General features: G+C 58.8%; 4 protein-coding genes across 6 annotated transcripts; 1 reads left to right on the forward strand and 3 right to left on the reverse strand.

The window, feature by feature from the left end:
* Positions 1-395: 395 nt before the first annotated feature.
* On the forward strand, positions 396-5,995 carry NDUFV1 (NADH:ubiquinone oxidoreductase core subunit V1). Its single transcript, XM_077862638.1, has 10 exons — positions 396-570; positions 1,639-1,721; positions 1,800-1,970; positions 2,893-3,076; positions 3,890-4,079; positions 4,479-4,691; positions 4,870-5,036; positions 5,275-5,356; positions 5,584-5,729; positions 5,836-5,995. The coding sequence occupies exons 1-10, from the start codon at positions 499-501 to the stop codon at positions 5,920-5,922; spliced, it is 1,395 nt and encodes a 464-aa protein (XP_077718764.1). The 5' UTR covers positions 396-498; the 3' UTR covers positions 5,923-5,995.
* A 385-nt stretch (positions 5,996-6,380) lies between these two features.
* Positions 6,381-11,987, reverse strand: LOC144292417 (double C2-like domain-containing protein gamma). 2 transcript variants are annotated; one of them, XM_077862640.1, is made up of 13 exons: positions 11,615-11,987; positions 10,230-10,326; positions 10,067-10,123; positions 9,738-9,824; positions 9,487-9,566; positions 9,339-9,410; positions 9,015-9,124; positions 8,787-8,922; positions 8,613-8,666; positions 7,206-7,357; positions 7,027-7,108; positions 6,767-6,863; positions 6,381-6,691 (listed from the first exon to the last, which is right to left on the reverse strand). In XM_077862640.1, exons 3-13 carry the CDS (start codon positions 10,080-10,082, stop codon positions 6,561-6,563), a joined length of 1,017 nt encoding a protein of 338 aa, XP_077718766.1. In that variant the 5' UTR covers positions 10,083-10,123; positions 10,230-10,326; positions 11,615-11,987; the 3' UTR covers positions 6,381-6,560. The 2 variants fall into 2 exon arrangements, with proteins under 2 accessions (XP_077718766.1, XP_077718765.1); XM_077862639.1 differs by having other exon boundaries at positions 9,738-10,123.
* Positions 11,988-12,130: 143 nt separating this feature from the next.
* Positions 12,131-14,178, reverse strand: NUDT8 (nudix hydrolase 8). Its single transcript, XM_077862643.1, has 4 exons — positions 13,898-14,178; positions 13,137-13,269; positions 12,528-12,605; positions 12,131-12,437 (listed from the first exon to the last, which is right to left on the reverse strand). The coding sequence occupies exons 1-4, from the start codon at positions 14,089-14,091 to the stop codon at positions 12,210-12,212; spliced, it is 633 nt and encodes a 210-aa protein (XP_077718769.1). The 5' UTR covers positions 14,092-14,178; the 3' UTR covers positions 12,131-12,209.
* Positions 14,179-15,147: 969 nt separating this feature from the next.
* On the reverse strand, positions 15,148-17,635 carry TBX10 (T-box transcription factor 10). Of its 2 annotated transcripts, none has more exons than XM_077862641.1 (5): positions 17,483-17,635; positions 16,790-16,945; positions 16,436-16,503; positions 16,137-16,231; positions 15,148-15,699 (listed from the first exon to the last, which is right to left on the reverse strand). In XM_077862641.1, the coding sequence occupies exons 1-5, from the start codon at positions 17,603-17,605 to the stop codon at positions 15,413-15,415; spliced, it is 729 nt and encodes a 242-aa protein (XP_077718767.1). In that variant the 5' UTR covers positions 17,606-17,635; the 3' UTR covers positions 15,148-15,412. The 2 variants fall into 2 exon arrangements, with proteins under 2 accessions (XP_077718767.1, XP_077718768.1); XM_077862642.1 differs by having other exon boundaries at positions 17,465-17,621.
* Between the last annotated feature and the right edge of the window lie 161 nt (positions 17,636-17,796).

Genomic DNA, 17,796 nt, shown 5'->3' on the forward strand with positions numbered 1-17,796 from the left:
TCGGGGAGCTGAGGACAGAATAGTGACAACAGGGTCCTGGGGTTCGTAGGGCCTGATTTCTTCTCCCAGCATACACTTGTGCATAAGCAGGTGCGCACTAAATGCAGAACCTGGAGAAAGTGGGAAACACCAGAACCCATTAGAAGGCATCTTGCAACGTTTGTTTACTTGGGGTTTGAAAGTCTGGAGCCCGGAAGTGAGCAAGGAAACTAGAAACTAAGCGCCACCCCCTAGGGAGAGAAAAGCGGGCCCGGAAGCCGACGGGACTACATTTCCCAGCAGCCGCCGCGCCAGAGAGGCCACTTTGGCCTCCCCGCCCTCCTACCAGGAAGCGGAGACGGGGGCGAGGCGATAGGGGCGCAGGGCAGCTTGCGCGCGCAACCCGAGCCAGGGCGCGTGACGTTTTTCCTGTGCGCCGCCTAGCGTCTCGGGAGCGCCGGTTCCTCAGCCTCGGAGCCGTGAAGGTGACAGCGGGAGGTGACTGAACCGTCTACCGTGATGCTGGGGGCACGGCGGCTGCTCAGCAAGTCGCTCCCCGCTCGGGTGTCTGTGCGTTTCAGCGGCGACACGGTGAGACCCGGCCTGGCTCCGGCCAGGGGTGCCCCCGGGTCGGGTCTCGCTGCAGTGCCTCTGCGCGCGCCATCCCTTGGCTTTGTAGTCCCTTCCGGAGAACCTCCTCATTTCCCCAGCCCGGCAGGAAGGTTGCCGCCCCGGCCTGGATGTAGAGGGAATGGGTCCCTATGGCAGGCTGACTCCCCGTTCCTCCGGCTCCTTGGCTTCCCCATTTAACAGCCGGGCGACACAGTAGAAAATTTTGCAGGTGGAGAAGCGTCCTTGTCTCCTTCCTTCCTTCGCATGGCCTTATACAGTGTAAAGGTGTCATTGTCCTCATTTTACAGCTGCAGAAAACAAGCTTTGGGGAGGATGTACGTCTCTTGAAGCCCCGTCCAGCGCTCTGCTCCCTGTAGTGACTTTAAAGGGGGTGGGAGTCTGGGGTGCCCTCACCTGGGGTGCTCGCCACTTGGCCATGTGGATTCCAGACCCCACTTCTCATCAGTCTTATCCCAAGTGGGTCGCCCTCCATCACCTTTGTATCCCAGCCCCAGTGAAGTGTTTCTTTTGCATCAGTAAGCACATTCTGTTTCCAGCAGAGTTATTAATATAAGACCCCGGTCTGACCAAGCTTTGGTCCAGCAGGACGGCCAGGCAAGTGAATGGATACTTGACATTGGGCTCAGGGAGGTAGTAAGGTGCTGTGGTTCAGGTGTGGGCTTTGACCATGACAGACCTGAGTTCAAATTCCAGCTAGTGCTTTTGGTTGTGTGCCCTTCCATAAGTTCTATTTGTTCTTAGCCTCAGTTTCCTCCTCTGTAAAACAGAGGAAGTCATTCGTGTCTCAGGGTTATGAGGATGAAATGGGGTTTTGGATGTCAAATACTTAGCCTAATGCCTACTAAGCAGGAAGTGCCTACTAACTGGTGGTAGCTTTGCTGCTATGAAGGGTTCTGAGGCATAGGCCCTTACCATCTCTTCAGCCCAGCCCCATCTAATCAGGGGAACTGAAGAATCTGTAACCTTTGGCTTGGCCCTTCATGACCCCAGAACTGTGCTGAGCCTCCTGACTCTTTGTGTCCTCAGACAGCACCCAAGAAAACCTCATTTGGCTCGCTGAAGGATGAAGACCGGATCTTCACCAACCTGTATGGCCGCCATGACTGGAGGTGAGATGATGAGATGGTGCCCTTAGCTCTGTGGTCCTGGAGCAAGGCCTCCCCTTCAATGCCTTCCTCACTGTCCAGGCTGAAAGGTGCCCAGAGTCGGGGTGACTGGTACAAGACAAAGGAGATCTTGCTGAAGGGCCCTGACTGGATCCTGGGTGAGGTCAAGACATCCGGCTTGCGGGGCCGTGGTGGTGCTGGCTTTCCCACTGGCCTGAAGTGGAGCTTCATGAATAAGCCTTCAGATGGCAGGTGTGTGTAGGGAGGCAGAGATGGGGTTGCAGGAGAAATGTGGGGGTGGCTATGGCTTACCTGGGCCCTGGGACTGTTTCCTCTGAAACTAAAAGTAAATGAATGAGAGAACCTCACCAGAGATTAAGTAGGTGAAAGTCAGTTCTCTCTGGTCTTCCTCAGGTATAGCAGAATCAACACAAGATTTTGACTCATGCAGACTTATTGGTCAATCCTGCTTTCTAATTATTTTTTTATTTTTTATTATTGTTTAAAAGATTTTATTCATGAGAGAGAGAGGGGGGCAGAGACATGGGCAAAGGGAGAAGCAGGCAACATGCAGGGAGCCCGATGTGGGACTTGATCCCGGGACTCCAGGATCACACCCTGGGCCAAAGGCAGGCACTAAACCACCAGGCTGAGCCACCTAGGGATTCCCCTGCCTTCTAATTATAAGGCTTTGTGCTATCTCCTGGTCTGTTTGAACTCAGTTTTATTTTTATAAGTGGATTTTCTATTTTGCAGGGATTAAGATATAGTGTTCATATAGCTCTTGGCCCTTAAATTGGTTGGCACATAGAAAGCAAATGATAAATGTCAGCTACTTTACCTCCTTTTGGCCCCAGAGGTGTGGCAGAGGTTCAGGAAGGTTCTTGGTGACCAAGAGCAGAATTTGGGCTCTTAGGAAAGCACAAGGGAACATGTGGACTGAGCAGAACAAAGACCTTTCCCATGGTCATAGTCTCCCAAGGATGTAACAGGCAGTGAGCTTGCTGTCATTGATGGTGAACAAGCAGAGCTCCTAAGACTGTTGGGAGGACTGTGAGAGATCGACTATCAGAGGAGACATCTCTGAGGCTTCCTTGGGTGGAGTGGGGTGGCGTGTAGTTGAAGGCCCAGCCCTGGTGGCCCTGTAGCCTCACCAATGTGCTGGCACCCACAGGCCCAAGTATCTAGTCGTGAATGCAGACGAGGGTGAGCCGGGCACCTGCAAGGACCGGGAGATCATGCGCCACGATCCCCACAAGCTAGTGGAAGGCTGCCTAGTTGGGGGCCGGGCCATGGGCGCCCGAGCTGCCTACATCTACATCCGAGGGGAATTCTACAATGAGGCTTCCAATCTGCAGGTGGGAAAGGGGAGTGGCATCCACAGAAGGGAGGGTGCTGGGTGTGCACTCACGTGCTTGCTTACTGCCATAGTTGTTCTTAGATTTTAGCACCGGGTCTGTTTGGGGTTGAACTGAAGAGTGGTTGCCACTGCTGCATGCATTGTAAATAGGACATGGCCCCCAAAGCCTCCTCTGGGCTCTTTCTTTATGTTCCAGAGCCTCAACTTGAGAGGCTTTCAGGCCTCCATGACTCGTGGGGCAGGGTTGGCTCGCAGGTATTTTTCCTACAGAAGGGTCAAGGGGTCATTTCAGTAATTCTGAGCTCAGTGGCACCTGTAGTGACTGGTCCAGGGCCAGAGTCTCACTCCATTCTATTAGGCTCTTACACAACAGTGATGAGGGATGCGGAAACAGCACCTGGAACAGCGCCTGGCACAAAGTAGCATTATGTATAAGTGTTATTGCTACATATTTAAAAATCAATCTCTACTGCAGAAGTAATACTTGCTCTTTATAAAGATAGGAAAGCACACACATACATACACACAAGAAAACCTCCCACAGATCCACTATCTATAGGAAAGTGCTTATTAAAATCTTCATTATTTTCTCAGCCTTTCTTTTAAAAATACATGTAGTTGGAGAATTTGTTAAAGGTTATTACAATTACACATTGTAAAATCCCCACCTTCCAGAGCATCCTCTGCTCATGTTCAAGAGGAGCTTTCTCCCAGACTTTTATGAACATGGGCTCCCTCGGTCTGTTCCCCTCCCCACCACACAGTGTTCTCGGACTGGTGGGAGTGGCACCCTCACACTCTTGTCCCACAGGTGGCCATTCGAGAGGCCTACGAGGCTGGTCTGATCGGCAAGAATGCCTGTGGCTCTGGCTATGATTTTGATGTGTTTGTTGTGCGTGGGGCCGGGGCCTACATCTGTGGGGAGGAGACAGCACTCATCGAGTCCATTGAGGGCAAGCAGGGCAAGCCCCGCCTGAAGCCGCCATTCCCTGCCGACGTGGGTAAGACTCGGCCTGAACCTGAGCCTTGTTCTGTGTCCTGTGGAATCTCATTGGGCATCAAGTGCCCAGTGGTCTTTCTTAGGGAATTTCTGAGCACTTTCTGGATTTGGGGCCAGATGCTGAGTAAGGTGGTGACAGCAGTCCCTCATCCTGCCTCAGCCCCCATGTCAGACACTTGGGTCCTCCAGTCCTCTAGGGACTAGGGGGAGAGAGATGAAAAGGCATTGCAGTGTATGTTGGGAGTTTGTATGTTGGGAGTTTGGGATCCAGTCGGGGATGGGAAGGACAAAAGAGTGAAGGGGGACTGGATCACAGAGCAGGACCCTGGGACAGACCCCACTGCTAGGAAACCTGACCACCCTTTGGTAGCCACCAGTCCCTCATCCCATTCCTCCACAGGAGTGTTTGGCTGTCCCACAACCGTGGCCAACGTGGAGACAGTGGCTGTGTCTCCCACCATCTGCCGCCGTGGGGGTGCTTGGTTTGCCAGCTTTGGTCGTGAACGTAACTCCGGCACCAAACTGTTCAATATCTCTGGCCATGTCAACCACCCTTGCACTGTGGAGGAGGAAATGTCTGTACCCCTGAAGGAACTGATTGAAAAACATGCTGGTGAGGCCTGGGGCCAACCGGGGCAGAAGTGGGGCAGGATGTTCGTGGAGAAAGCCAGGGAGGGCCTCATGAGGCAGTGCTGGGCAGGGGCGGACAGAGGTCCTGGGCTCAGGACTAGGCAGCTATGCTGGTCCCAGCCCTGATCATCCATCCTTTTGGGAACTGACTGTGGTCCCAGGGGGTGTCACAGGTGGCTGGGACAATCTCCTTGCTGTGATCCCCGGCGGCTCATCCACACCACTGATCCCCAAGTCGGTGTGTGAGACAGTGCTGATGGACTTTGATGCGCTGGTACAAGCACAGACAGGCCTGGGCACAGCTGCCGTGATTGTCATGGATCGCTCGGTAAGGGCTGCCAACCTCCCCACCCAGTGGTACGGTACCCCTCCCTGGGCTTCCTAAGAACTCTTGCCAGCTCTTGGATCCCAGGTCCTGTGACCAGAGGGAATGCCTGTTGGGGTCTGGGCAGTGCCAGTGGATAGGGGGAGTGGAGGAGGTGGCCAGAACATTGCTGGAATCAGGGTGTGCTACTAAAGGTCTGAGGCTCCGGCCTAGGAGCCTGCTCATTCTCTTGTCACCCCAGACAGATATTGTGAAAGCCATTGCCCGCCTTATTGAGTTCTACAAGCACGAGAGCTGTGGCCAGTGTACTCCATGCCGTGAGGGTAAGCTCCCTGGGCAGGGTGGGGACTTCTTCTCTGACTCGCCTAGGCCTGGGTCAGGCACAGGGCAAAGGTTGGGTGGGCTCTGGACACTGAATGTATAGCTGCTGCTTCCCAGCCGGCTGTAGTTTCTCTTGGCCTTGCCCTTCCCATGGCCTACAGCCTTGGAGTGCTATTCTCTACACCCTGGCTGGAGATCATTGGGCTCTCTCTTACTGCCATGGCTGCAGGTGTGGACTGGATGAACAAGGTGATGGCCCGCTTTGTGAGGGGGGATGCCCGGCCAGCCGAGATCGACTCCCTTTGGGAGATCAGCAAACAGATAGAGGGCCATACCATTTGTGCCCTGGGCGATGGAGCCGCCTGGCCTGTGCAGGTACTCATTGCCCTGCTTGTGGGCACTGGGGTGGGGGTGGGGTGCTGAGGCCTTGGGGTGCTGAGATTTTCAGCTCTGCTTCATGGTGTCTCCTACCTGCCTCTAGGGCCTGATCCGCCATTTTCGGCCAGAGCTTGAGGAACGAATGCAGAGGTTTGCCCAGCAGCACCAGGCCAGGCAAGCTACCTCCTGAGCTCGATGCCCTGCACCGAAGTCCATCTGTCCAGATGGCTGGACAATAAAGCAAGTGCTGCCCACTCTCCTGATGCATCTGTTCTGTGGCCTTGCTGTTCACTTTGCCACTGTAGCCCATGACTCATGGAGGTCTGTTTCCCAGACAGGATTAGAGGCTTCCCATACCCTACTTGGACCCCACATGGTGGAAGGATAGGTCAGCTCAGGGTCATGTCATGAATCCACACCTTGGCTTCCTGTGAGTCGGTCTGTCCCAGACCATCTTGAGTACCCATCCCTCAGTGCAGCTAGCAGGGGCAGGTACAGGGGCCTTTCCCAGTATGGCGAGGGGAAGGCAGTAGCCTGGGGTTCAGACCTGGACCTGGCCCAGTGGGGGCCTCTGGAGGATGGGAGCAAGAACGGGGCCCAGTCTGCCCTGTGAGGTGATGGGCAGGGAAAAGAACAGGCTCTGTCTGGTCTGATTTGAAGGTTTATTCTTGCTTTATGGTTGGCAGGGGGGTGAATCTGAAAGGGGAATAAGAAAGCAAACAATTTGATGTGGGGCTGGGCACGGTGGGTGGGGCAGCTCCAGGTCCTCCCAGCTGTATGGGTCAGTTTGGGGGAGGGTGGTAGGCAGGAACAGGCTGGGTACCACTTCTAGTCGCTGAGCTGGAGGGGCGCACCGTCCAGCGGGTGCCACAGCTCCAGTCGGCAGTCACTGCGGCCCAGGCATTCACACCAGTGCTGCTGACGTTCCCCACCGGCCTGGCTACTCAGCTGGACCCCACCTGGATTGGGGGACAGGAGTCAGGAGCCATGTGGGAGCCCATTGGGCCCCTCCCCCCGCTTCCCCACATTCTCACCAATGAAGTCGTCAGCTGTACCCAGGTCATAGTCCCATACAGACACCAGCAGTGTCTTCTGGGCCAGCTCCTCCCTTGGGCCTGCATAGAAGAATTCCTGCAGGGAAGAGGGCAGAAAGGCAGGAAAGAAGGGGCCTTGAGTCCTTTACAGACTCAGAAACAGGTGAGTTGCTCAGGTTAGAGGGGGCCTATGCTTTCTGGCTGAGAGAACATTGACCTCCCTAACCCTGGAAGACTGCCTCCACCTGGCCCTGGCCTACCTCATTGAACTCAGGGTTCAGGGTCTTCTTCCGAACACTGGTCTTGTATTTAGATCTCTTCCCCACATTTGGATGCAGGAAACTGGTTGGGAAGGATGGGATCAGGTTAGGTGTGGCCCCGGAGAGGGGCTCTACGGAACCCCCACTTTCCACCTGCCCTTCCACCCACTTATACTCACAGGCGAACAAAGGGGTCCGAATAGCCATTGGCATCCATGGGGGCAAGGTGGGCGCAACGCAGCACACCTACCAGCAAGCCGCCTTGCTGAGAGCTGTAGCACAGTGACAGCAGGATGCGCCCCCGCTCCTCCCCTGCCGCCTCCACCTCATCCTGCAGGGTAGGCTGTGGTCAGCCAGGTGCAACCACAAGCCTGCACACCCACCAGTGTCAGCTGAATGTAACAACTCAAGAAATCAGGGGCCAACAATTTAATGTCATGATTCAGTTTCCAAAAATAGTCACTGGCCTGGTGCCCTGGAAGGGAGCTTCCAGATCGGCCCTGTACCCTCCAGGGCCTGTGAAGGGGAGGGGCTTGCTCAGGCCATATTACTGGTGAGGTCAGGCCATCTTTGTCACTGAGGGGAAGGGCGCTGGAGTCTGAGTGGCACAAACATGCTAAGAGCTTCCTAGATGACCTCTTACCACCCTCTTCACCCCCCACCACCCAGGGGACCAGATTCTGAATGTCCTTTGCCACCCTCAGCCCCTGGTGAGGACTTGGGGAGGATGCCCGGGAAAAATGTGTTTCTCCCATACTTAAGGTAGGATTCAGTTCAGATAAAGCCCAACCACCTTGCTTACATTTTCTCAGTAAGGGAGTATTCCAGAAGCACCTGCCATGCACAGTGATGCTTCAGTGTGTGGGGTCTTGGACAGGAAGTGTGTGTCTCAGAGTGCCTGCCCCACCTGGGTGGGACTTGCCAGCCTGGCCTTGGCTAATTGGCAGGTGCAGCAACTTGCAGCCCCACCAGGGGGCAGGGCAGCAGCACCTGGCCCTAACCACCTAGAGGAGCTGGGGAGGGCCTGCCCTGAGCCTTGCAGGGCCCTCACTCTGCTGAGCTGGGGGTGGGGGTTCTGGCCATGCCTTTGGTCTTTGGCATGGAGCCTCTTGCAGTCATCTCTGCCTCTTGTAGCCCCTGTGTAGGGATACAAGCCCCAGGAGTGGTACCTACAATGCTTAGGGGTCAACCTAGAAGCCAGAGAGCCCCATCTGCTGTCCATTCTCTCCTGGACCTTGACCTGCCCTCCCAACTTGGGCCATGGACAGAACCCACCAGTTGCAGCCTCTGCTTCTACCTGGCCTACGTCTCTGCCTCCTGAGGGCTCTGCTTGTCCCAGCGCCCAGTGGCTGCTCTCAGTTGCCCTAGCCAGGGAGTCTCCCTCCCTGTCCAGGCACTGGGGTCCAGCTGTTCCCAGGGCATATGAATGCTAGGGCCTGTGAAGGAGATGGCTTCTCAGCGTCCCCAGGCCCACCTGGGCCTGGATCTACCCCCTCAGCCCACCTGAGGCCCTGCCTGATGCACATCTGCCTGGGCTCCCAGGTTGACCCCCCCCAATCCCTGCTTGGTCCCACTGCCCTACCCACCTCCTCATACAGGGACATGCCACGGGCTGTGTCGAGGCTCTTGGGCCTCTTGGTCTGAAAGAGCAAAGAGCCTGGTCAACTTGGCCAGATATTGCCCCCGCCCCCGTTCCCTTTCCAGCTTCCCCACCACAGGATCCTAGTCCCTATACCCCAACCTGTACCAGCCCCACTCACCAGCTTCCGCTTCTCCAGACACACATCAAAGCTCCTGGCTCGGTTGGGCACCAGCTTCCTCAGGGGTACCCGCAGCTCCCCCAGGGGAGGCGCCCGCCGCCGTCGCCGCAGCCGTGGGTCCTCACACACACACAGCCTGGTAGCCACTCAGGTCAGACCTAGCCAGGTTAGCTTCCCCCCACCCCCTACCTCGTCCTTGCCCCCTTGTGACCCAGGCCCATTCCTCACCGCAGAGTCTTCCGCCCAGCATCCTGGCAGGTAAAGCCATGATAGGTGAGTGTCTCCTCCCAGACAGGGCCCCTTGTGCCCCGAACTGTGCGGGTCCGAAGCTGGCTGGCCTGGGGGCCAGGTAGAATGGATCAGGGCCTCCTTGGGCCTGGGGCCCCACCCCAGCCCACCTCCCTGGTAGGCCTCCAGTTGCACAAGCCAGTGATGGGGAGCTCCATGCCTGATATCTAGGCTTTGTCAGGAGGGACACAGCAGGGCCAGATGGGCATTCTAGGCTGGAGTGTGGCCAGGGGGCACCAGTAGGGGCCTGGGTCTCACCCTTACCTTGCTGGTCCCTGGCAGCAGATTGGCTTTGACATAGGTGTCCACAGAGCCTGAGGCCGGTGGCTTGAGCCCCTGAGAAAAGACAATGAATGTGGGACAGGCCTGTGGCCCAGGCTCTTGGCCCATAGACCCCTGCCCCCATCCTCACCTTGGCACGGTGAGCCGTGCAGTGCAGGGCGCTGTTGTCCGCATCAAAAAGAAGCGTGAACTCGAGGGTGCCCAGGGCAGCTAATGGCAGGTAGCAGGCAGGGTCAGCTCCTACCTCAACCCCACCCTACCCCCCAAATGGCACCATGCCTCCTGCCCAGCTCCTCCTGGGTCGGATGCCTGGGATGCCTCAAACCCTACCCCTGGGGAGCTGGGCCAGGAGTGCTCCCCTTGTTCCCTGCCCCCACTCACTGCTGTCGTCTGAATCTCCTTCCGGCTCTGGGTCAGGCTGCAGCTGGGGTGCAGAGTGTATGGCAGGGGTCACTGCAGGGTGTGGGTCTAGGGTGGGCAGGCTGTGCTTAGTAAAGGGGTAGAAATGTGGGAAATAGTCGGAAATGAGGTGGATGGGCCGGATAGGGCCGGGGCTCACATCAATGGCCATGTGCTCCTGCATGCTGACCCGCGGTGGCCGCCCCCGGCTCACTGCCACCATGCCTGCCATGGGGGCTTGGGCATGGGGGAAGGGACTCAGAGGAGCCCCTGCGGACTGGAGACAGGGGGAATGCAGCGGGCCAAGGAACCTGAGTGGAGAGGCATCCCCGAGGGTTCGGAGTGGGGTCTGGAATGGCAGCCAGGACCTGAGGACAAAGTGCAGGATCAGAGTAGGTGGGGCGGGGGAGAAGTGGGGGCTATGGCCCGAAGGGGGACCCCAGTCTGCTGGCAGTTAGGCCGGCGGCTACTCACCACTCTGTGAGCTCCTCCACCTGCTTTGGTTCGCGGAGTATAAGCCAGACTGAGGTGCCCGTTTAGAGCAAGAGGGTGAGCAAAGGGCCTCCCAGAGCTGGTGGGGAAGTGGGGGGGAAGAGGCGGGGCTCAGAGCTCATCTCCAGGGCTCCGGAGGCTGGCACCTCTCTGCCCTCAACCCCCAGGGTCCCTTTAGTGCAGGGGCTCAGCCTCCCACCTCCCTCACCCTGTTTCACACACTGTCACGGTTATTTTTACCATCATCATGCGCCCTGCTCCCAGGTGAGGAGTCTGGAGGGCCAGTGGTGACACGGGGTGTGAAGTGTGAGGGTGGTGGGAGGGGCCCATGAAGGAAGGTGTAGGTGAGGCAGGAGGGGTGCAGGGGGAGGGAGCACGCGGTGTGGGGGACACTTCAGGAGGTGTAGAGGGGGTGTGTGGGAGGTGAGGTGACAGGGCTCCTGTGGAGCGGGGAAGGGCGCCCAGGGAGAGGACTCCAAGGGGAGGGCCTCTGTAGCCTGGGCCTCTTGCAGCTCAAGCTTTTTCAAACAGGAATCCCATCACTTCAACACCCTGTGCTGCTTTCCCAGCCTGGAACAAAATCCTAACCTACCACTGAAGCGGGTTCCCTTGACACCCCAGGGTGGCCCCTGAGTGAGGGGGCCCCTCCCCACCCCCACACTGCTAATCTTGTGTCCTTGAACACCCCAACCTTTGCACATGTGCTACTCTTTCTGCCCCAACTTCCCTCCTTTGCCCTGGGCTGCCCTTGCCCACTTTTGGTGTCAAGGTCACTCTGCAGGGGAATTGGCTGATTTTTACCCAAACTTTTGTCTCTTCCCAGTGGTCCTCTGGAGATTGTCCCTCCCCTAGTCTCATCTAGGAGGCTTGTCCTCCTCTCTAGGCCTCAGCAGGCAGATCCTGCCAACCAATGAATTCCAACTACAGCAGACGCCATGTGACAGGTTCAGGGAGGGCCAATGACGAATGAACAACTCTGGGTTAGAGCTTCTAGAGAAATGAAGCTCTGGTTCCTGTTGGTGGGATACTGGTGCTGTGCCATCCTAGAGCTGTTGCCCTCTCCTTATTTCTCATCCCCGCAGAGCAGGGATTCTCCAAGAGTGAGGCTGACACAGTGGAAGGCACAATTAGAGAAAGCGAGCCCCTGAGCCCTTGGATCCAGCCATGCCTGGAGCTAGTTTATCTCAAGTTTATCACCATTCCTCTTTTGGCAAAGTCAGCTAGTGGGTAGTTTCCTATCACCTGTCCTGGCTAATATTGCCCGGTCCACAATGACAAGGTTGGACTGCTTACCACCTCTCTCTGGTCTACATAATGTATAACTCCACTATTATCTGTGATTAATTAACGTACAGTCACATGATTACCTGTGTGACATACTCTGAGGTCTTCCCCAGACTGAGTCACCCCCAGAGGTCAGGGCAGCATCTGGCTGGTCCGAAGATATGGCACCGGCACAGTACTGGTGTGTGGGAGGAGCCTAACATGTTGGAACTTTGCAGTAACATGCAGGGCTCCTCTTTGGATTCCTACAGCCCGACAAGGGGTCAGCTAGACACAGAGGAGGGAGCAGGAACTACAGTGTGTGGCTGAGTTTTCACTCTGGAGTCAGAGAGGGCTTGGCTCAAGTCCTAGCTTGGAATGACCTTGGGCAAGGTGTCCCCTCTCTCTGAGCCCTGGTCTCACCAGCCAGGGTCAGCATTGGCCTCACCTCAGGGCTGTGGTGAGGGCCAAGTACCTGTACACAGTAAGCACCCACTGTAAGTGCCCACTGTTCAATAGGTAGCAGTGTGATTGGACAGAGGCACCCCAGTCAGGACAGAGGCACCCTGGGGTCTGCCCTAGGTCAAGGTCCCAATGCAGAAGAGACAGTTGCCACAGACTTGGTAAAGGCTCTTTATTCAGTCCTAGATTGAAGCTGGCCTGGCAATGTGAGGGAAGGGGCTGGTTATGGCCAGGCCTTTAGCCTGTGAGCCGCTTGGAGGTGGCCAGACAGGGCTGGTAGGCGCCAGGTGCCAGCAGCTGCAGGGTGAACTCAGTGATGACGGCCGTGAGCCCCCAGACACGGTGTGGCCCATGCAGGAAAACAGGCAGTGTGTAGCTGAAGTGGCCACGGTGGCAGAAGTGGGTGTACCCTTGGTTCTCCTCCTGTAGCAGGTGGGCCAGGGGTAGGGCAAATACCTGGTCCACCTGTGGGCAGGAGGCCGTAAGAGGGAGGACAGAGGACTTGCCACTGCAGGCTCCCCACAATTGGTTGGCCCCCACCATCCCCCTACTCACCTCTTTGGGGTTGGGCCTGAGACTCTGGGGATCCAGTGGGCCCACGCCAGCAAGCACTGGTACCACAGTGGCCTTTTGCTGGGGCAGGAGGATGACAGGTAGTCAAGGGAGGCATGCCTCGGTGGAGCTTTGGGGCTGGGGAGAGGAGCCTGAGAGGAAGACCCCCACCTGGCCACCCAGAGGCTTTCAGCATTGGAAGCCCCTGCTCCTGAGCTCATTCCAGCCACACTAACTCAGAGCCCTTGAACTTGCTAGAGCCCTTCGGCCCTCTGGGCCTTTGCAGATTGTTCCCTTCACTTCGCTTTTACTACCCTAAAATCTCCCACTTGTCATCCAATCCCCACCTACCCTGTGAAGACTTCCACAACCCTTCTCCACCAAGCTGGGCAGAGCTGGCTTACCCTGGAGCCACCTCCAGCCCAGGACCTGAGCCTCAGTATCCCCCGGGAAAAGGAGCTAAGATAGCCTTGGCCCGTCCTTGATGGGTTGTGTGAGGATGGAATGTGACTGCCAGGCTGGTGCCTAGTGCTCCACCATGCTGTTTGCTGGCCAGAGGCCCTTATCACTCTGCTTGTCCCTGATGGTGGCCGCAGGGCCTGGCAGTCTTACCCTGTCGTGCACAGGCTGCAGGACACCCCACACATGCTCTTCAGGCACAGTAAGGCCCAGCTCCTCGCGGGTCTCCCTCAGAGCTGTATGCACCACATCCTGGTCAGTGGGGTCACATTTGCCACCTGGGAAACTGAACAAGCACAGGGAGCCTGGTCCTTGGTCTGTTGGGGCCATGGTGGGTGGGGGTGAAGCTGTGGCAGAGGGCTAGCTACCCGCTTAGCATCTTTTGTCTCTACCTCTAGTTTGTAGTGAGGCCGCGGGCAAGCCACGGTGACCTGTCCTGGCTCAGTTGCCCTCCCTGAACGCCAGGGCTGAGGGAGAGGCCTTGGAGCTCACACACGCAAGTTTTACCTATGGTGGCCGCAGTGGCGCTACGACCCTACTGTGTCCCCAGTTTCCACCGGGACGGGGGCGGGGGCAGGGCGGGAAGCCAGGCAGCCCCGCCCGGCGAGCTCCGTGTGCTCCCGGGCCCGAATCTCCCGGAGTCGCCGACAGGAGGCCGGGTCCTGCCTTCTCAGAGAGGTGTTCCGGCCCGAGGCGGTGCGGGACGCGCTTGGAGGGGTCCGGCGCGGCTCCAGGCGGGGGCGCCCACGGCGCCAGGCTCGGGGCGGAGGGACGCGGGGCGCGGCTCTCCCCAGCCCCGTTCCCCAGAGGCGGAAACCCAGGTTCGGAGACGCAGAGCGCCTGGCTCAGGTCCCCGCGGTGTCCGGGGGTCGGCGGCCTCCTCCCGGAAAGGACAGGAGTTCCCAGCCGTGTACCTGACGTCACCCTTGTGTCTCCCAACCAGGCGGCTGGACCGCAGCGTGTAGAGCAGCGCCGGGACCCCGCGCACCGAGCACAGCGGCACCAGCACTGCGGCCGCCGCGGGGCGCGCGCGGAGCCGGGCCGTGGCCCCCGCCAGCAGCCGCCGGCAGCGCCGCTCGCCCTCCGCGGACAGGTAGTCGGGCAGCATTCCCGCCCGGTGCCGCCGGGACGCGGAGGGCGCGGGGCCTCGGGAGGGGGCGCACCGCGAGCGCGCTCCGAGTCTCCGGGGAAGCTGGGCGGGGCCGCGGGAGGAGTCGCCCCGCCCCCGCCCCGTGAGCCCGCGGAGGTGGGGCTGTGCCCTTGGGGGCGGAGCCTCGGCGGAGCGGGGCGGGGCCTGAGGGAGAGGGCTCGCCTCCAGTTGGTGGGGCGGGGCCGGAAGGGGCGGGTCCCGACGACTTGGCTTCCGGCCGGGGCGGAGCTGGCGTTGGTGGCCTAGAGAGAGTCCCCGGAGCGCCCGGCGTCGCGCTCGCCCCGGCTTCCCGGCCCGGCCCTTCTGACGGTGTCGGGCTTCGAGGCTTTGCCAGGCCCCGCCCCGCGTCCCTCCACGCTCGCCTGTGTCCGTCCCTCTTCTAAGGCCCCAAGGCGAGGTGCCCTAGGATGTTCGGAGTGGGTGTCTCGGGGACCCACGGGGCGCTCCGGAGGCCGAGGACGTCGGGGCTGCGGGAGGGGTGCCCAGCGGCTTCCCCTCCCGGCTCCTCCCCGGCCCTGTCCCTAGCAATTTATACTCCTTTCGGTGCTGGTTTAAATGTTACCGTTCTGTGACGCACTCCTGCGTCGCTTGAGCCTGGATTGGATTCTCAAGTCCCTCCCCCTGCCCCCATCTTGGCCTGGCCCGAGTGGTCACTGCCTGTCCTGCTTCTGCATCCCTCCAGACCCTGGCTTCTGGAGGACCAGAGCACCCCAGTCTTGGGCACAGCACCTATGTGTGGGATGGCAGATGTCACCATGCTTTCCTTTGATTTTGAGCAGCCGCCTCTTTGCGGTGCAGTTTCAGTCCTCACCTGGACACAGAAGGCTGGGAGCAGAAACCGCAGCCTCACTCAGAGCCCGCCCCATGGCCGGAGCCAGCACCTTTGCCATCACTGTGCTCCAAGGAACCCCACTGGCACTGCGCAGACCTTTGGGACCTCTGCAGCCCATTATCTGGGGTCTGAGTGTTCCTAAATCCCTCCACCCCAACCCCCAAGGAAAGAAGTGCTCTGACTACTCATGCCAAATGGTTTAATGTAAAGTAGGGCTTGGAGGAGTCACCCCTCAAGGTAGAAGAGGACAGCTTCTGGGGAGGGGCGGGGAGCTGGTTCCAATCCTGGAACTTTCTCAGCTTTGCTGTGCTCTGGGCAGGTAGCCTTCCTCTTTGGGCTTCCACCTGCCCTGCTCTCCTTGGGAGGGGACAGGGCCTCTGCAGAGGCAAGGCTGGAGGGAGTAATGTTCAGGGCAAGAGGAGTCTGTCCACAGGGCCCTCACCATCACTAAGGGTCCTGGACAGGCCCTAAGTGCATGGCAGTGGGGGACAGGAGCCCCAGCCTAGCTGGGAGGGGCAGGCCGTCCTGATCTCTGCCGGCCTGGATATTGGGCAGGGGGTATGGTGCTGGTCGCGCCTTAGGGATTCTGAGGGGACTTGGGGCTCCAGGGTACAGGCCGTGGTAGTTGAGGGGCTGGTAGGTGGCTGGAGGCAGCAGAGCCTCAGGGGGGGGCAGCAGCTGATGGTGCAGCCGGGCAGATGTCCTGGAGTTAGAGGCCGGAGCTTTGTTGGGGTCTGAAGGAGGACATGGTCTAAGTGGACCCCAGACCTCCCCACATCCTCAACCTCCCTGTTCCTTCCCTGCTCCCATCCCATTCCTCCCCTTTTCAGCCTTTGCCCTTGCTCTTCCTTCTCCCTCCCTTCTTTCCCACCTTCTCTCACTGTCCAAACCCTTCCTAGTTCAAGGCCCAGCTCAGGAGCCACCTCCTTCAGGAAGCCCACCTGACACCTCCCACCCCTGTTCTTAGCACCTTGTCCCTGTCCTGTTCTCTCTGCCCTTGGTCCTAATTGTCTCAGAAATCTCTGTTTCCTCCACTTTGGCTGAAGAGGTGCCCAGTGGGCTTGCTGAACATGCTGAAGCCCCAGGCTGAAGGCCCTGTGGCCCTGTCAGCTGACTTCCTGCCCATCACATGGGCTGTGAGCCTACTGGGTCTGTAAGCCTGGGGGCTAACCTTTCTCCTGCTCTGCGGGGCCTGTCAGCAGGCAGGAGCTGAGGCTGCTGGGACTCCGGGCCGGAATGCTGAGCAGGGTTCGGGAAGATACAGTCCTGAGGATGGGACAAACAAGAATGGAGGCAGGAGGTCAAGCGGGGAGCCCAGGCCAAGGGGCGTGATCAGTCAAACAGGACCCCAGGACGAGTCAGTGGATATGACCCTCCCAGCAGGGCAGGAGGATTTAGAAGAGGCCTGGGGACAGGGGTGAGGGGCTGGTTTAAGGGCAGCCAGGTGGAGATGCCAGGCCCAGACAGTACCAGGAGTCCGAGTCGGTCTCCCTGAAGCCCTTGGCAAAAGGGTTGCTGGCGATCTTCAGCTGGGTGATCTGCAGAGGAGAAAGTGTGGTTATGGGCCAGCCCCCAAGCCAGGGACAGGCTGCGGGGCCCCAGGCTCAGCCACCCCGTCTCCCTGGATGCCCTAAACAGGAGGCTCTGGGACCTGGGCCCCTCAGCCCGGGAGCCATAGAGCCAGTGGGCACAAGGGCAGGGGAATGACCGAGGGCAGGGGTCTGCTGCGTCCTAGGGGAGGAGAGAGGGCAGGGCTCTGTGAGCATGTGGGAGCCCAGAGCCTGGGGCCTCAGTCTCCGTCCCTGTGAAATGGGCCCCACCCACCCGGTGGTTCTGATAGGCTGTGACGGCCGTGAACTGGGTCTCCGTGAAGATGAAAGACTTGAAGTTCTCCTGCGCGTAGCGCTCGCTGTCCTTGCGAGGGTCCACGAAGACCACGTGGAAGCGGGGCTGGTAGCGGTGCATGGAGTTGAGAATGATCTGTGGGGGGTTGCGGAAGGCGGTGTGCAGGGGAGCAGTGGCAGCCCCCCGAGGCTAAGTCCCCTCTGGGGCGGGAAGGCTGCCCGGTGGGGGGGGGGGCTGGGGGGGGCGCAGAGTCTGGCCGGGAGAGCCCGCGGTTCTGCAGCAAAGGCCCCTTGTGTCTGAGCGTCTCTGCCACTTTGCGTTCTCCCACACCCACGCCTCACTGTCAGCTTTACTTTCGGAAATATCCAGAACCTGACCACCTCTGCCACCCAACCGTCTCCACCTGGCCTGGCTGCCGTCATGTCCCCCTGGATTTCCTCAGCTGCCTCCTGACTGGTCTCCCTGCGTCCTTGCAGCTTCCCTGTCCATTCTGCGCACAGCAACCCCAGTGAGCTGCAGCATGTCACCCCCGACTCAAAGGTCTCCTGTGCCCACTGCGTAGAGTAAAAGCCAGAACCCTCTCCACAGCCAGCTGGCCGCGCAGATCAGCCCTGGCAGCTTCGGGGTCTCTTTCCCTCCTTCTCCCTTACTCACCCCACTTCAGCTACGTACGTGAGGAGCCTCCTTGCACTTCCCCTTCACTGGCCAAACATTCTGCAACCTCAGGGCCTTTGCACTTAGTGTCCCTTCCCCTGCAACAGCTCCCACTTCTGGTACACAGGCTCCCTTCCCCATTTCCTTTAGATCTCTCTTCAAATATTGCCTCAGTGGCTTCTAGAACCCCCTGAACGGAACTTTCACCTCTGTCTCAGCCCCCCTCCCTGGTTCCTTTTTCTCCTGGCATTTGTCACCATCTGAGACACTGCACACAGGGCAGTCTGGATTCTTTGCTCACCACCTGCATCCCTCCCCATGGAGACAGGGAT

Source organism: Canis aureus, chromosome 21 (genome assembly GCF_053574225.1).
Source record: "Canis aureus isolate CA01 chromosome 21, VMU_Caureus_v.1.0, whole genome shotgun sequence".
Classification (NCBI taxonomy): domain Eukaryota; kingdom Metazoa; phylum Chordata; class Mammalia; order Carnivora; family Canidae; genus Canis; species Canis aureus.

Bases quoted from the DNA above. Each gene is read 5' to 3' on its own strand.
- NDUFV1 (XM_077862638.1), top strand. From the start codon at position 499: ATGCTGGGGGCACGGCGGCTGCTCAGCAAGTCGCTCCCCGCTCGGGTG. The intron at 1,722-1,799 runs GTGAGATGATGA...CTCACTGTCCAG, and splicing joins TATGGCCGCCATGACTGGAG to GCTGAAAGGTGCCCAGAGTC. The intron at 5,730-5,835 runs GTACTCATTGCC...ACCTGCCTCTAG, and splicing joins GAGCCGCCTGGCCTGTGCAG to GGCCTGATCCGCCATTTTCG.
- LOC144292417 (XM_077862639.1), bottom strand. From the start codon at position 9,987: ATGGCAGGCATGGTGGCAGTGAGCCGGGGGCGGCCACCGCGGGTCAGC. The intron at 9,125-9,338 runs GTAAGGGTGAGA...CCTGGCCCCCAG, and splicing joins TGCTGCCAGGGACCAGCAAG to GCCAGCCAGCTTCGGACCCG. The intron at 7,358-8,612 runs GTGGGTAGGGCA...CCTACCCTGCAG, and splicing joins GCATGTCCCTGTATGAGGAG to GATGAGGTGGAGGCGGCAGG.
- TBX10 (XM_077862641.1), bottom strand. From the start codon at position 17,605: ATGGGGAAGGGAGCCTGTGTACCAGAAGTGGGAGCTGTTGCAGGGGAA. The intron at 16,504-16,789 runs GTGGGTGGGGCC...TCTCCTCTGCAG, and splicing joins CAGCCTATCAGAACCACCGG to ATCACCCAGCTGAAGATCGC. The intron at 16,232-16,435 runs GTACTGTCTGGG...TCCCATCCTCAG, and splicing joins GAGACCGACTCGGACTCCTG to GACTGTATCTTCCCGAACCC.
- NUDT8 (XM_077862643.1), bottom strand. From the start codon at position 14,091: ATGCTGCCCGACTACCTGTCCGCGGAGGGCGAGCGGCGCTGCCGGCGG. The intron at 13,270-13,897 runs GTACACGGCTGG...GTGCTTGTTCAG, and splicing joins AGACACAAGGGTGACGTCAG to TTTCCCAGGTGGCAAATGTG. The intron at 12,438-12,527 runs GTGAGTAGGGGG...TCCTGCCCACAG, and splicing joins TCAGGCCCAACCCCAAAGAG to GTGGACCAGGTATTTGCCCT.